Here is a 17,862-nt window from a genome sequence, read left to right as displayed (position 1 = left end):
AGTGAATCTATCATTAGTTTCTTATCATGGATGACATTTAACCAATGTTAGACCCTGACGTCTTTGAAGCAAAGACCCTACAAACGGACGTTTTAGGGTCAATGCTTGAAGATACCATTCCCACCAGCATGATAGAATCAGAGAGACTAGATTGATCTAACTTTCGAGTTAGATCAGCCACCAGCAGCTGAGAAAAAAGAAGTCAACATAATCATCAGAGTCAAGCGAGCTAGACAACGGCTTCACACATTATACTCCACAGAGAGGACATTCTTACACAATTCAAAAAAAGCGTTCAAAAGCTTCGTTAAAGGTATTGTTCGCGATCCCAGGGACGGGCATGGCTGGTTGCGTGGCAAATGCAAAATGTTAGTCATGCTGAATCAAGGTGTAATCAAGTAATAGCTTATTTATAGATTGGGAAAATCCTAATCCTGATAGTAATGATGGAATATAAACTTTGTTAAAAGTTGAGAAAATTTGCCACTTCTTTGATTTGTATGTTTTACATTCCATGTTGTACTAGCCTGTACTATAAATGAACAGTCAATAAATCCGGCAAGTATTCTGTGCTGTTCTTTTATAGTTAGGTCCCCGCAATCCGAGATAAGTCTTTCTATAGTGTCAACCATTCTCTTCGATTACTGTAATCTACTACAATAATTCCCATTTAACTAATTTGTATGATTACAGGGAAGCCTAAGCCTATCTCTTACAATCTAAGATTTGAGATATTTGACAACAATATGTATGCAATTTTCATATTTTTCATAGGCCTAAATAACACACAGAAGAAAGTCATACTCAATGTTTTGTCCAATTGAAAGTCAAATTTTCACCGAAACAAGTAGAGGTGGCCATCTGTAAGCCAAACCAGAATTAATATTAGCAAATTGGATATTAATTGAGCCTTTCCCATTTCCGATCCCAGTTACTCATACAACGGGTATAAGCGAAAGCCAAGAGTATCGAATGTGTTGAAACCTAAGTGGCCCCTATTCAGTACCACGTAGCCTACAGGTACACCTTAAAGAATACTTACCAGGCAAATACAGAGAGTTGAATTCCTTCAAAAGTGGCAACATCTGGAAAGACACTGCGGCAACCAATTTATCACCCTGATCTCTAACTATTTACCTCTACACCCAATAAAGCACCGGGACTCAAGACAGTTGTACATCACAAACTTAAGAGAGCAATCGAAGACACTCGCTACACAGAACGCAGGATGGAAGGCTGCAAAGACGATTCTTCAAATAGGCAAAAAAAGAGGCTAAAAACAACACAAACATTCATAGCAACGACGACAGGTCGGGTTTTCTTCCTATACTACGGTACAAAACCAAACCAAAGGGTCTTTCAAAGGCCATCGCACTTTTCTTAAAGCCCGGCTCGAAATGGACTGGGATCATGATTAGTGCCAAGTTTGGTTGGGCGTTTTGGGGCATGGCTCTGCATAATGAGTCTGTTGGTAACGGTTGCGATCGTTCGCATTATCTGCGGATCTGTTTGCTCTCAGATCACGCTCAGGCTCGGACTAATATAGATACGTACAGCCTTCGTTTCAAGGTTCGTTTCAGTCATGCCATGGCAAATACTCGAAATAAAAAGAAAGGAAAACTATCAACTTAATCAAACAAGAGTTTGCTTGAATGAATTTACCGAAGTTTCAGGCCATATCAACGTTCGTTATGTGAATGATTCAGCTGCTGACCGCCATGTACATACGGAATATTGGCGCCATCTAAAGTCGAATAATTATCATAAAAGTAAAAAGCTTATATCTGGGCTTTCTAAGAATGTATTGTTTATGGTACTTTTTGTTTTTGTTTCCGACTAGCGGTAAATATGTTACCCCTAACCCATTCCTATTTTACTACTGAGGGCGTGACAGCCCTTCACAAACAAGTCGTTACACTCTCACACACCATCAGTTAAATGGAAAATAAGCAGATTATGACAGCTGAGAATACTAGCTAACAGAAAATCATAGTAGGTAAAATGCCTTAGAGGGGATGATTTCGATACCTGGCCAACGGACTAACTGTTTTGTGCATATTGTTCAAAAAATCACTTAAAATTGACACAAACTGCACGGCTTAAGCTTTGTAACTTTCAAATATGCAATTTTCCCCAATAAAACTATACATGTTTGGAAAGGCCCATTTCAGAGCTTTCAAACAGTATAACATTTATATGGTTTCATAATTCATGGTTCAAGGCAGAACGGGAAACATTACCCCTACCCCTTATATTATAATTTTGTTCAAAAAATCACTTAAAATTGACACAAACTGAAAGGCTTAAGCTTTGTAACTTTCAAATATGCAACTTTCCCCAATAAAACTATACATGTTTGGAAAGGCCCATTTCAGAGCTTTCAAACAGTATAACATTTATATGGTTTCATAATTCATGGTTCAAGGCAGAACGGGAAACATTACCCCTACCCCTTATATTATAATTTTGTTTAAAAAATCACTTAGAATTGACACAAACTGAAAGGCATAAGCTTTGTAACTTTAAAATATGGACTTTTCCCAATGAAACTATACATGTTTAGAAAGGCCAATTCAGAACTTTCAAACGGTATAACGTTTATATGGTTTCATAATTCATGGTTCAAGGCAGAACGGGAAACATTACCCCTACCCCTTATATTATAATTTTGTTTAAAAAATGACTTAAAATTGACACAAACTGAAAGGTTTAAGCTTTGTAACTTTAAAATATGGACTTTTCCCAATGAAACTATACATGTTTGGAAAGGCCCATTTCAGAGCTTTGAAACAGTGTAATATTTATATGGTTTCGTAATTCATGGTTCGAGGCAGAAAGGGAAACATTACCCCTACCCCATATGTTGTAATTTCGTTCTTAAAAAATCACTTAAAATCGACACAAACCGAAAGGTTTAAGCTTTGTAACTTTTAAATATGCAATTTTTCCCCATAAATCTATATATTTTTAGAAAGGTCTGATGCAGCACTTTCAAAAAATGTAACATTTTTATGGTTTCATCATTCATGATTCGAAACAGAAAGGGAAACATTACCCCTACCCCTTATGTTACACATGGATATGTGGCATACCGCGTAATAAGAAAACAAGCTCATGCACCCACTAAATCTCAATACACATACTTTTAATCTTGTTTTTCTTGTTTATTGCACTGAGTTCTTCCAAAAAATATATAAATACCTTATGAAAAATTGTTTGGAGGAACGGGAACTTAATTATTGGGTGTGAAATTTAGCAAATTTTACGATTTACGGCCAATGGCCGTTATAAAGTCTAATCGACGTTCGAATATTAATTAATCCCTATTAAGTTATATATCAATGAAAAGGCCATGATCTTGGCTTTCTAAAATGTAAGTTTATAGTATTTTATTGTTTCTGTTTCCGTCGAGCGGTAGATACGTGACCCCTACCCCATCGTTGAAATCCAAGATGGCGGCCAAGATGGCGGCAAAGATGGCGCCAAATGAAACCCATGGGACACGATTTGATTTTGGAACATCAAAATTCATTAAATATAGACCCTAAGGATTACAAAAATGTAGGTTAAAAAAATACATCCATGGGGTGCATGGGAACCCTACCTTCCGACCCGACTAGTTGTGGAAAGTTTGAGCAAAAGTTCAAGTCTTTCCCCTTCGAGGCGCTTACTAGGATTTTCTAAATATTCATTTTGATTCAGTACTTACAACCGGCTCAAATTCCTTTTAGTTTTATTGTAAACCTACCTTACTAGGAAATTGGGCATACGCTTCGCTACTCTTTAGAGTGGTCACTTATGTTGTACTCTTAGCGCTGCTATTAGACGTCATTGCCGTAAAACAAATCCCATTGTTTCCGACAATGTCTGATCCAGGGCTTGAGTTTAGTTTAACTTTCTGCCTTCGATTTTAAAGCCGGCTCCCCTTCTTGTGTGTTTAAACTTTTGAGAAAAGCACCTTAAAAGCATTAGGAACAATTAATTTGAAAATGCTGAATAAGCAAATAACCCAGTTTAAGGCGGCTATACACTCGGTTTGGGTATTATTCGGCAACGCGAGCCTAAAGGCTTGAAACTTATGCGGCGAGGTTATTGCTATAACACCACTCTCCCTGATATTTTGTTGCGCTGATAAAGCCAATATTAAGCGATCGTCTCGGTACCAAAAGTATACTAAGACGTTGCTTTCATGCATCGTATGGCATACAAGTATGCACATCTCTATGGTATAATCACCAGTATTTACTGAGAATTACGTCATCGAAGTGTCTGGAAATGTATGGTGGACTGAGTTCCGTCGAACTCGCCTGCCACATTATGCATTTATGTTTTATTAAAATTTCAAACAGACATAAACAAAGTTATCTTTAAATGAGTTTATTTCAGCTATGCTGTGTTCAGGAAGCGGAAATACAAGTGATTTGGGTTGATACGCCATTGATAGTGGTAGCCGCTAGGCGACTGATGTAAAGAGCGAATTATGCTTATTAATAGAGTATGCCTGGTTTTGTTATATGAAGATATGTGCGTCACCAGTTTTAACGACGTTATCTCTATTGTCTGAGCATCCTAAGGGAGGCAATCAATTTTAAGAAAGAGTGAGCGACTAAAAATCACCGTGACACACGCTGAGAGCTGGGTACCAGATTTGCATAAATTCAAGGCATGCAAATGATATTATAATGAGGGACAGCCTCTCTTTGAGATGCAGCCTTGAGAAGCATCATGGGAGCCCTGCCGACCGTAGGATACGGATCACCTGAAATTTCTTGCTCTATTAATCCGTAATCGTTCCTTTTCAAACAAACAAAAATCATGTATAAGCATTTTGAAGAGTAATGAACCACCAGGTTCCTTGTTTGTGCAGTTTTATAGCAATAAAGTAAGCGAAACAGACATTTATTTTCCCCGTAGCATTGTGGCCTGGTCCATAGCAACGTCTAAAACATAGGGGGATACGCATCTGTAGATTGATTGGCTAAGAAACAAGGGTTAAAGGCTGTGAACCCCATTCAAACTCTGTATACATATTCATGATTGGTTTTCCCGCGTTCTGTATGAATTGGAACAGTGTAGGACTATGTTAACGCGAACGACGCACTTTTACAGCGCTGTAACTATGCGATGACCGATCACCCCAGCGTTCAGAAAGCTCCACGTATTTGATACCCGGTGGTAAGATGTTTAATGCTTTCATGAAGTTTATCTCGTGTATAAAGATTCTGTATACATTTCTTTTGAAATTGTTAGTGTTAATTGTCGATTAAAAATGACGTGTAAACCCGGACGCTGTTTTGCCGTATGAATAACTACACCGTGCATGTATGTCGGCGAAGCCACAGACGCTGCACAGACACGCGTGACACTGTGCATGGAGGGACATTACGTACAGATACCCACGTACCCTGTAACTGAAGTGGTACGTCCACGGTCAGTGTATACGTGCGTGTAAACTGGCGGCCATCTAAGTATGAATAGGGAGAGGCGAAGTCAGATTTAGAGCAAAGTTTCGCCGGCGATTTTTCAGTAACTAGACCTTGAACACCAAAAATAATTAGTTACACAAAGTAATGCAGGTCTGGTCTTGGAGAAAATACCCAATTGGGGTCGTCAAAGACTTGTTAACGAAAACGACGCACTTTTTAAGAGGACCTTGCACTGGCCGCGGTCAAAAATAACATCGGGGATTCACGAAAAACTACTCCACAGAAGTTGATTTTTTCCCTCCAGACTATGATAACACTTGTTAGGAACGAATAGAACGGACAACTTGAAAATCTATGGAGCGCTTTAACGAAAATCTGTATTTTCCCACTACGGAGAAAAACCGACCACCGTCACTTGTGAGCGCTGGTGTGCGCGTGTTGGTTTGAAGCAAAATCCTCATTATGCATGCAAATTAGGTACCCAGCTCTCAGCGTGGACAAATGTGGTATAGCGAAGCGGATGCCTAATGTACGACTAACGTATCGCTAAAACAATTTCAAAAGAATGCACTGCTTTTTTGACCACCTCCATGTTTTCCATAATTTAATTTATTCAAACCAAGAATTTCCCTATGTAAACGCCTTGTGTCACGGCATAGGCTTGTCGGGGATAGTGTTTATCCACTGGTCCATTGCTATTTACCGTAGCTGGCGTCCCTGTCTGTATGGAGTAGTAGATGACTTTGTGCTAATTTATAAGTCAAATTTACAAAAAAAGGTAGATAAAGATGCCTTCATACATGTGCTATGCTTGCCGAAACAGAAGACACGATTGGTAGAAGATTTGATTGTGATGTGAGTCGCCAGACCCGGGCAATATAATGGCAGCCCTTATCTTTGAATAGCATTAATAGAAAGAAAAGATACAGAGATGCATGTACGTTAGAGAGTAGGAGAGTTTCTAAAAGATGGAGGTAGCTGTAATGACCTGAGACACTAGGAGGAGGGAACAAAAACGGACATTCCAAGATGATTAGGATCACGACAACATCTTGACTTAAGCTGAGCAAGAAATAGCATGGCAAAATAAATTGAAAACCTTGTAAATTTAGCACACATTCACAAATTTGTCAAAGGATGGTAGCAGATGAGAACAGAACAGAGCAATGGTTGCAAATATGCGAGGTTGCAAACCACCCTTTCGTAAATACAAAGTGTTCACTATGTTCATACGGCCCTGTTGCCATGAAAAACGCCGATGAATCTGGCCGATGTTGTGAAAACACAACAAGGAAGGGTTACTGTGGTAGAAATTTATGTAGGGTGATGGATGCTTTGCCGAAATATTATAAAGTCCTGGATGTAAGAGGGGAATTATGGCAATGCTGCTCCGCTATTCGACCTCACCACAATGATAGTTTGTATGGAATAATAAGAACAAAAATGGAGAGACAGACAGACAGACATACACACAGACACAGACAGAGGCAGAGACAGAGACAGACAGAGATACAGAGAGAGTGCAGGGGAGACGCATAGGGACAGACGAAGACAGACAGACAGACAGACAGACATGGAAACATACAGTGAGAAACAGGAAAAGAACTTGATGGAGAGACAAACAAACAGACGTGTAGATTTTTGATAAACATATTTGACTATTCCAAACCGTTTCTATTATGATGGTCTAATTTATTGCACAAAGGTAGGTAAACACTGTTAAAGTACAAGTGGTAGACGTTTCACAAAAAGCGACTGAAACAGGACTTTGTTTCACTATAGACAGGAATTCATTGTTGCTTGCTTTATGTTAGATATATTGTCTGCTTAACTACGCCAAAACAACAACTTTGTTTGTTAATAATATTGTTTGTTAATAATTATTGACCTCATTCGTAATTGGTTGAGGATTTCCTACAAGAATTAATTGATTGTAAGCTATAGGCCTAATTAGACAGAGTGCTGATACGAAACAGTTTCTTTAATTTTGGTAATGATGTAACCGGAAATGGAAAATATCATTCATTAGTTTACACCCAGTACTACTAGTAGTCAGTTGTTTAAATCTAGTATAGAAATTTATATTGAACAATATTGATTAAAAATACTTCAAGTTAACAAATAAACAATTTCTGTTTGAGCAGTGTCATTTACGAATGGGTGATGAAGGCAGATTTAATATTGATATCACATTTACTGCAATATTGTCCATAAAAATTAAATCAGGGTAAAATATCAATACTTTGATGTCTCGTCTCTACTTCATGCTGGTTACATATACGCGCAAACTGCAAATCTGTATCGTTTAAAAATGTCATATACTCTATGCAGTAGTCGTAATTCCATTACTACCGCTAGCTCCGCGTCAAAAGTGTTCGCTGACACGGTCACAGTGGCTGGAAGAGTGACTTCTCGAAATTGCCGTCTCCACTTGATAAGAAAAATACTTCTACACCATCTATTTCTTCAGATTTGTAGGACTTCATGCCAAGAGAAGGAATTTGCGATACCAGCCGACCTGTTGATATAAAGAAAAGAAGTAGTTACTCAACTGTTACGGATATGGCAATATCAGCCTTGGCAACTGAGGACGAAATGATTAAAGTTTTTCCAGTATCAACTGGTAAAATTTCCTCACTATGAGCTTGCAAACCGCTATTTGGAGGAGAGATATGGCCTTTTGTTTAATGTTTTGACACTCATGAAATTCCCAGACAAAGCTTTCTTACATCAGATTGGCTTGGTTTTAGCTGTTCCCGACAATGCACGCTAAGAATTTCCTGCAACTTATTTCAATCTGTTGACTGCTGTTGAAAAACTTTAAAGTTTGTTTCTGGGCGGCAAATAAGTAAACAAAAAGTTATGCTAGAGTAAGTTGCATCGTTTTGTAATGTATCAGCATGGCTTCATTGTCCATTCAATGGCGCAATTTTGTCCTAAATGAATCGGTAAGCGCTAGCCCTTGGGAACTTACAGTGGTTACAGATATCTGTTCGTGTAGGGTCTATGAATGAGACTGAAGATATAGTCGTATTCGTAGTCATATTATTTGTAGACACTGTCCTACAATTGGAGTCACTGACAAAAAGTGTTACAACACAGAGCTCTAGTTTCCGTTATAAAACTTAATACATGTATGTATATGGCATTCATATAGTTTAAATGTTGCTGTTATAACAAATCGTATCAAGCAACCAAACTGTGAATTGAAAACCATTTTGAAAAAGGTTATCTCGTTTTCGTGTTGTGGTAGAAAAATCGGTGTTCTTATGTGAGTTTCATCTTCGTATTTCGTTTTCATTTTCGCAAAAGTTCCTTTCGTCACGGTGGTTTTGGGGAGTTTTTTGGGGTTTTTTTTTGTTTTGTTTTTTTTTGGGGGGGGGGGGCTTCGCGCATGCTGGTGATATGGTAGTTACGAACGGCTACACTTTCCCCTTCAAATTATAGATCAAGCTCAAAAGTATGTAAAATCAGTATATCAGCTTAAGAAACGTGTTTCTATAGATGATTTTTTTAAAACTTATCACTGAATTTGCCAGTTGCCTGAACCTATCAATTGCTGCTTAATTTAGCTGCTAAACTTAAAAGAGATATTTTACGTCTTATTGACCTGTCTACTTTATCCAGTTTTGGGAATAGTTATTGACTACAAAGTTATTTTTACTACCAACAAGACAGTACCTGTATGATGTGTTTTGTTTACGTTTGTAGGGATGTACATTAAGGCATTCTGAGTGTGCGCCCGCCTGACAGTGTGAAGTGTGTGATATATTGGATAGGTGTGTTACTCTTGTGTGGGTGTGATTTGGTGTGTGTGTTTGTGTTTGTTTGTGAGTGTGCGTGTGCGTGTGCCTAGCTATACTCATTCTTACCGAGAAGACCTTCGACGGATCGTTGGTACTTTTCCGACAACGATATGTGAATAGCGTCACATTGTTCAGAACCGCGAAGAAGGGTCGTTCGATTGACGGCGATGTCGTTCGGGATACTGTTGATGACAACCCTTGACTTCAAGCACTTTGCTGTCGAACCGGAACCTGTCCCAAGTCTTTCAAAGCTGCCCATGATGATCACACCTGGACCATGGTAGAAAAAAAAATAACTGATCACATGCCCGTTTTGCGCTATATTCATGACATAGCACCAAACATTACTGTTGATATTATACGTCATTTGATACAGTATACGTGATAAAAGTGATCAATATTTCGTCGTTGTAAAACAGATTAAACAAACGAAGTAAAACGTACAATTACAACTTCAATGAAAACCATATTGATCCCAGTCTTTGTCTATGCTGCGAGGTGTCAAACATGGTCCGAATATGAAGAGGGTTCAAGCACAGGGAACTTTTGGCGACGAAAAAATTTCGTAGTGTATGGCGTGTGCGTCGGCGGGTGTGGAACTGGAGATGGCATGGAGATGGCATGGCATTGGTGCGCCTTGCGTTTTATACAACCTGCGAGAGTTGCAGTTAAACTTACCGGCCTTGCTCTCAAACAGAGTATAACTGACACCGATGAAATCTTCGGGTACACGGAAGCAGATTATTTGATCCAAAGACTGCAAATTCATACCAACCTCGCATCTTCCAGCAAAAGCACCTACATTAACGGGGGCGAGAAACTTCCTTTTAATCACAGTGACAGAAGTTAACTCTGAATGACTTGAATACTATAAAAGCTAAAAGTATTGAAAGGACATTGCTCCTTCAACCTTTCTTGACCCGAATATCGCCAATCACTGGGTCTAATTTGAATTTATAAAAACAGATTCCCACCAAGAGTATAGGTTTTAATTGTCACACTTTCATAGTGACAGCTCATACTAACTCGCTGTAAGTGAGCGGGATTTGTTTATCTAATTGATAGTGTTCATTTTTTGTCGGACAGTGTGAAAAAAAATCACCCACAGTTAATGCATCTCATTGCGAGAAAAAAAGCGATAAGTTGAGAGACGTTATGCGTAGAGCTTTTGAAGAAATATATAGTAAATCTGTCTCGCTGGCATTAAGTCAAAGACGATATGTTCAGTGCCGCATCACATAATACAGCTTGTGTGGAATTAAAAAATAACCAGCGTGAAGGATATAGATGTGTCTGTCTGCAAACAGTCTGAAAAACACCCTGCTCCTCTCGCTAAATTCCAAACTAATGATTTAGAATGCAAACTAGGTTTGTGGTAGACGGCTTTCTCTAGGGATACTGTACTTGTCGAACAAATACAACGAATTTTTAAAAATGTTGAGTATACGCAAAAGACATTTTTCACAATGAAATTACGTCAACTGTAAGCAATTAGCTTAAAATCATTTACACCCTTATAATGACAATACCAGTTACCGCGTCAGATACGGTACACCCTGACTGCAAATATCCTTTCTATGCCAACACAGTGTAGGCCAGTTTAATAATGCATTGAAGTGCATTTTTCTTACCAAAGTAAACGTCGCGCAGTGGGTAAAACGGGTCTTTTAGAAGATTTGTAACTGGTCGTTGAGTAGTAGCTGGCACACCTGAATGTAACACAGAAAGAGAATCGCTTTGTTATAGCACTTTATTTCTGCGATCGTTGAAATGTATCTAATTTCTAATGTCATTGCTTTCGAATTAAATGAGAAATCAAAAGTTGCAGGCCGGGATTCAAAAATGTATGTGGTTTTTGTCATTGACTCATCTACCACGAATTCTTATATATTTCATGCAACGTTTCATTCTATTCTTACTTTGGAAGTTACGCAGTCTCCCTCTCGGCTCGAGATTGACTACCTAACAGAACATCACAAATTTCTAATCGCACCATTATTCTGGCACTGTCACGCGATGTGAAGAACCTTCTTAACGCTCACTGATCTTATGAAGGTAACTAATTGCTGATATATCTTCACAAATTCAATTAACATCGCTCAGAGTAACAATTTGTATAACAGTTAAATTTTACTCAGTATAACTTTCATGTCAACCTTCGTTCAGTAAATTTGCCGAGATCTAGATCAAAGACATTTGGATTCCTGGAGAAGTGAAACTGTCAATGGAACGCAGACAATATTAATCTTAGACTAACTGATTTTGAATAGCTGAAATAAATGGTTTTACTTTGACCAGTATGGTGTTGCTAATAAGTCACACATACCATGATTTTTGCCTGGCTTGTCGCGAGGTCGTTTCTTACCGCGTCCTCTCAGTCCTGTAAGTTGAAATAATACGACAAGGGAACAATTGGACACTTTACTTTGACTCGTATACCGGTGCGTAGATGACTGTTTGACGACCAACTGGAGCTAAGAGAAAGGTCGACTTTTACAACCATATCGTTCAGCTTTAAAGATCCATTGTAAGGCATTCATTTTAACATCCTTTCCATAAGTTTGCCTTGACAGCAAATTTCCGTATATTCGTGATTATGGAAACAGAACCATATTTCATTTAGTCAAATACTAGAAGGAACATGTTACTCATTTCATGACCTTACATGGTAGACACAGAAATTAGGTAATGACTCTAATTTTACAAAATATAAAACGCAAACGGTGACAATAATGCAGAAATAGTTGTCAAACATATCCGAATTTGCACCGTGGTAGACGGTTTGAAATTAGAAAATGAAACTCTAATTGCTCTGAAGTTTTATTTATGATAATTGTATTACACTCATCTTTATACGTAAAGGAAAATAGCCATCATTGAATGGGCTCGGTATAATCCAAAAAGTAAACATAACAAATGAAAAATAAAAACTTATTTATTTAATTCGAATCTGTGTTTGGAGATTCTTTGGAGTGGTCAACTGCATATTTGTGTGGAAATCCTAAGTTTGGTTAACGTTTGTCCTAGTTCTAATGAGTAAAATCCCGAGAAGTGGAAATGTGGAAACCTTCAATTTTACCTTCCTGAACGCTACCATGAGCCCTCTCTAAGGTCACTGTGCAGTTTCAGCACGCTAACTTTGCATAAAATTCCTAAGAAACAGCAAATTTTACAAACAAGAAATGGATGTGTTTAATAAGCTTCGCCTTCATTAATTTTCAAAATATGTGCAATGAATGTAGGAGTTTTGCTTTCAAAAGGTCAATAGTGACCAACAGACAGTATACTGTGACAGTTGTGTGACTTACTGCGACGTCGTGCACCCAAATCCTTTGTTCGTCCTGTAATTGAAAATAGCATGAAAAACTATAACATTGGTGAATTTTGAGTTGACTGGTGTTGGTTTGCACGTGAAAGTATGTGCATGTGCACGTCAAATGGCAAACAGTGACTATTGAATTTAAACTGCAATTCACAAAAGTGTCGACTATTGAAAAGCAAAGTTGTTAAATTTTTGGTCTTAGAAAGATGTCCTCACTTTCGTCTTGCGTTTTCTCGTTCGCCGCGAAATCCGATAGAGTTTTTCGTAGTTGAAGCTTGGACGAATATGAGTGAGACATCAAATCTTAACCCTACTTCATCACTTGAATTGTCAGGACAGCTGGGTTCGGAGATTAAAAGGAAACTTAAAAGAAAACAAATAGCCAGCACAACAAATCACTTCTTCCATGAAGACCTTACATAGATTGTATATCCGTACACTCTCTGTCTGACAGATCAACATAAAGTATCAGAAAGCACATGCAATTCAAAATGTATAGCCGCGGTAACTCATTAACACACGTGATATATTTTAGTGTATGTAGACCGTACTACAGAGGGACGTTTGTATGGCAGTTTTAGTCTCGGCCAAGCTGGAAATCAACGATAATTGTTCTAATTTCAAGTGAACTTGAAGTAATTTCAAATAAATCCCAAAACGTCCCATCCATCTGAATGGCGAGTCGCGATGATTTCCATATCCGTCCATTTAGTCGAAAGTGTTTGTATCATTTGATGACTGGCACAGCTTCTGAGACTCGTAGTCATATAGCCGAAAGCCAGATTGGTGGAGAACGCTGACGGGGTTCCATTTCCTATTGTCTCTTTCTGTTGCCACCCCGCAGCAGTGCCACAACATAACCTGCGAGACGAGTCAATATTCTCCGATATTCTACGAACAGAAAATTCGCCTTCCCTGTCCCATTCGCTTTTCGGTAAAATGCTCGACAATGTGTTTGAAATGTCCTATCTTCACCAGAGTTATCTTTATGGTTTTTAAAGTGGCCGTGACCGTACACATCCTTCAATGTGATGAAACAGAACTATACGCAACAACGTCATCGGCGTTTGTAGGAGCACAATGATCTACAAAGGTAGTGCCCGTTACATTCAAGCTTTCGGTTACATAATTTTGAAACTCTCTCATACAGGTATGTATCTCGATTGTGTTTTTTAACTTGATTAGGGTATTTTTGATTTTTAGAGGACGTTTTGGCCTTGCATATTATTAGAATTTATGTGTATGTCAATCTCCTTTTTTGAGCACAAAGCTGGAAAATTTCTTAGAAACATGGATTTGCATAACAATGATGCCACTTACCTGACCTTGCTTTAAATGACCGAACTGCAACGTGTAAAAATTGAACAGAGATAAATTATGAAAATGAGAAACCTGACCATTTGAACAATTACCATGCGTAATGTTGTTGACTGAATTTTGATAAAATGTTTTGGTAGGATATTTGTAATAGTGCAAGTGATATCTCGTGTGCATGAATCCTTATGTCAATGATATTTTTGTAGCGATTGTCAGTTTCCGCCCAGCCGGAAATGAACGATAAGCAAATTTGTAGTAATTTCAAATACAAAGCGTTCAATTTGTGTGAACGGCGAATCACGATAGCTTCAGTTGATATCCACAATAGATTTTACATCAATTCTTCTCTCTAAAATACATCCATGTGAGGACTATCACGAAACCGTTTCTAAAAGTCATGTTTTCGAGATTGAGGTAGAAAGGAACACGCTGACGATGTTCCATTTCACATTGTCCAATCGTGTCGTCATCATAATTCCTTCAGAGGCCAGTCGACAGCCTTGCTGCAAAAACCCAAGATAAGTGAACAGTCTGCCGAATACTCTAATTTCGTCTTCTCTGTTCGATTCATTTTCCTCGTATGGTTCCTCGAAGAAAAAATGCTCGACCAGCTGAATGAAATGTCCCATCTCGTCTCCCATCTGTTCATGCAAAATGGCTATCTCGTGACAAATACTCTACCATCATTCAACGGGAATGTACCACTCGATCAGCCGCGTTTTCTAGGAGCACCATGATCGCAGAGGTACTGTTTCCACTCAAGCATCGGATTATGATATTTTTAAGCTTTCCCATGTCTCCGAAATATGTCGATTTACGCGGGGGAATAAATTCATTTAGAATTTACACCTCCGTATGTTTGAGGACAAAGCAAGATAACAACCTTTGAGAAATGACTTGTAAGCATCAAAACGACGCCACTTACCGGATTTGGAGACTAAACCATATGCAAGATCTGCAATGTATAAACAAGTTGACAAAATTAAATGAGAAAATAATTTTACTTGCTTGAATGGGTATTCGATATTTCTGCTACTAATTCCTTAACTTGGTACGGAAAAACCTCAAATCTGTCATATGTCAAAAATGATACACAGATATGAAGGTTCCTTTTGAATGTACCTTTGAGGATACACTGTTTGCACGGATATGCTGCGCAAAATATTGTATCGTCCATCACAATTTATACAGAAGCCACTCTGCAGCAGTGCTGCAACAAACTGTAAATGCACATATTCTCCGACGAAGCAAAAATAAAGGTTCTCCTTCTCTCATCGAATTCACTGTCTTTCCATGTTCTGTAAACAACTGAATACAACTTTGTGAATGCCATAGCTCAATTACGGTGTGGTAGAGTAACCTTGATTAGAATGATCTTTATGCATTGTAAAGCTGCTACCCTGTGACCCATGTATCACTCAACGGTGATACTTAAAGGTTATTTAAGCAATAAAGCACACTCAGCGATGGTATACCACGAGATTTTGACCAGTTCACGTAATACATGCACGAGCAATAGCGAGTGCATAATTATATGAGGTGAACTGGTGCCAAAATCGAGTGGTATTCGTCGCTGGGTGTGATTTATTGCTATTACATCATAACAGTATATTGAAATTCTGGCGTGGAATGTCATAAATGGAGCTTGCGCGTATTCCAGCCGTGGTATATCGCCAATATACCACGGTTCTTTTCGCGTCTCGACCAATCAGATCGCTGTATTTGCACCATCAATATACTGGTATGATATAATACCCAATATCGCCTGTTATTGTGCCATTCTTGTTACATCTGGTGTTTGACGCAGCAGGGGTTAATGTTCATACGTCACAAGAAAGTGTCTACTTTGGGTAACAATCGATTTATCGTACTGTAACACCCATAACAAGATTTTTACAAATGATATGGAAACCTCAGAGTGTGGGGATTTAATTTTATTCCACCATGCGAATAAATAAGCTTATGGAAGTCATAAACTATACGACGGCTTTCTACAGAAGTCAACGCCACGCAGGACAGCATCTTCCATATCTCGATGTACACTATATATGAATAGTTTATAGTGCAGTATGTTATTACATTCGTCACCGACCCAAACTCCGCTCTGCTTCAAAACCCTCTAGAAAATGCGCCCAATTGTTACACAAAGCGGACCGAGGTGGCCTGTGATCGTGTCAACATGTGTCGCCCGTGCGACGTCACTGTTACGGGATATCAGCGCTCTCTCTGCCAGTTCGGTGCTTGACTGTGCCGTGCAAACGGTAGAATAGTTGCTAGAGCTTGTCCAAAAATGACAAGGAACACGATGGAATAACCATGGGATAACATTACAAGATTCAACTGAATATTCCCGTATTGAGCTACCCCAAATATCCTTGTTCCACAAAGCACTTCAAATTTAACTCCACGATGGTACCTGGAGAGCGGCAATTATTTTGTTTGCGCACTTTGTTTACTTTCAAGAAGCAAATATAGTTCGGGAACACTCCCGAAACCGACGACATTTATTGTGCATATCTCGAAGTTTACCGTAAAATATCACGGCTGATGTTTAACGCTAAATATCACCTGTAGATGGAGCGATATGGGCATGGGTATGGTATATGATAAAACAATTTATAACACGCCAAATGCACATAGCGTGTTGCGATTAGCCAGCATACGTCATGTGACGAGAAAATATATACGTCTTGTCCCCACTGAATCGACAAAAATGACGTCAAATGGTATTTTTGAAAGTCTAATTCTCAAGGAAAAGTTTGTGGCAAAATTTTGACAAGTGTCCGGTCACGTGACCATACGCGTAATGTCGTCTGCAGCTTTGAAACAATGGCGGGTGACAAGACCGTGATGAGCGCCCTGGATGAGCAACGAGTCTCTCTCTAAAACAGCAAGATTTTCCGTTCCAACTGCGTAGAAACTTGAAGATCTTATCGACAACAAATATTTAAGTGCAACCAAGGACGTTTTACGGTATACTTCGGACATTTTTGATTATTTTTGTGAAGAAATTGGCACTACTGTTCAAGCCCAGTAAACTTCTCATGTGTTGTTGCAGTGCATATACATCAAAGCACACTAAAGACAATAACATAGAATAGCATAAACATGTGATGTGGTATGAAAGACCTATAACCTGGTCTTTATTCGGGCTATAGCGCTCGTTAATTACCCATCGGCCTACGGCCTCGGGGAGTAGCGATGTGTTTCTGGTAGCGCATGGGAGTAATAAAAGCCCTGCTGGCCAGGTAATAGGCGTTAAACATTCCACTCGACCAGCCACATTTGTGGGAGAACTATGATCTGCAAGGCACCCTTTCCTTTCCATTCAACCCTAGGACTGAGATATTGAAGCCCTCTTGTATGAATCCCGATTATATCGATTTATTGAGTAGGACTACCTATGATTTTGAAACGAACAGTTTTGTGTTGCATTTCATCATTTGCATGGAACCTTTAATTTCTCTTTTCGGGGACAAGTCAAGACGATTTCCTGAAAAACTTATTCGTAAGCATTATAACGATGCTACTTACCTAATCTTGCTCGCATTGGCTGTAGAGCTAAAGCTGCAACGTGTAAATAATATAACAGAGACAATTAGGAAAATGATTTGTCGTGTGTAAATATAATTTATTAGCCCGTCAATCCCGCCAATGCGTCGTTCGGATTGGACGAGACCTCACGCCGGCCATGTTAATTGAAAGCTGATTAGGCCCGTCAACTAGCATTGAAACTAATATGGCTATAGAGAGCGTTTTAGATAGCAGGAAAAATCGGCGTAAGAACCGATTGAATGATTAATACAAAGAAAAATTAAATGAGTAAAGAAAACGTTTAGAATATTGCTCAGTAGAGCATTGGTCTTAGACCTAGCCGAATTAGTTTTATCACTTTTTGCCATCAGCATGGCTTCCACTGCCCCAGCCGTGTATACGTATACGTGCTAAATAACCATCTCGTACACAATGTTTGGTCCCGGCCAGGCCTTGA

General features: G+C 38.8%; 1 protein-coding gene across 1 annotated transcript in view; it reads right to left on the bottom strand.

Annotated features, from left to right (window-relative positions):
• Positions 1-7,097: 7,097 nt before the first annotated feature.
• Positions 7,098-17,862, bottom strand: part of LOC139134871 (inter-alpha-trypsin inhibitor heavy chain H4-like) — a 28,044-nt gene continuing 17,279 nt past the window's right edge. The window contains exons 9-17 of the mRNA XM_070701945.1: positions 17,406-17,438; positions 14,797-14,826; positions 13,875-13,898; positions 12,541-12,573; positions 11,559-11,612; positions 10,864-10,941; positions 9,911-10,030; positions 9,299-9,502; positions 7,098-7,944 (exon numbers count right to left, since the gene is read on the bottom strand). Of these exons, the coding sequence (XP_070558046.1) occupies positions 7,814-7,944; positions 9,299-9,502; positions 9,911-10,030; positions 10,864-10,941; positions 11,559-11,612; positions 12,541-12,573; positions 13,875-13,898; positions 14,797-14,826; positions 17,406-17,438 (707 nt within the window). The 3' untranslated portion in view covers positions 7,098-7,813. The remainder of the gene's footprint in view (positions 7,945-9,298; positions 9,503-9,910; positions 10,031-10,863; positions 10,942-11,558; positions 11,613-12,540; positions 12,574-13,874; positions 13,899-14,796; positions 14,827-17,405; positions 17,439-17,862) is intronic.

The sequence above is a fragment of the Ptychodera flava genome, chromosome 6 (assembly GCF_041260155.1).
Source record: "Ptychodera flava strain L36383 chromosome 6, AS_Pfla_20210202, whole genome shotgun sequence".
In the NCBI taxonomy this organism is placed as follows: Eukaryota; Metazoa; Hemichordata; class Enteropneusta; family Ptychoderidae; genus Ptychodera; species Ptychodera flava.
The sequence above is the reverse complement of the archived record's forward strand: the minus strand, read 5'-3'. Positions and strand labels throughout refer to the sequence as shown.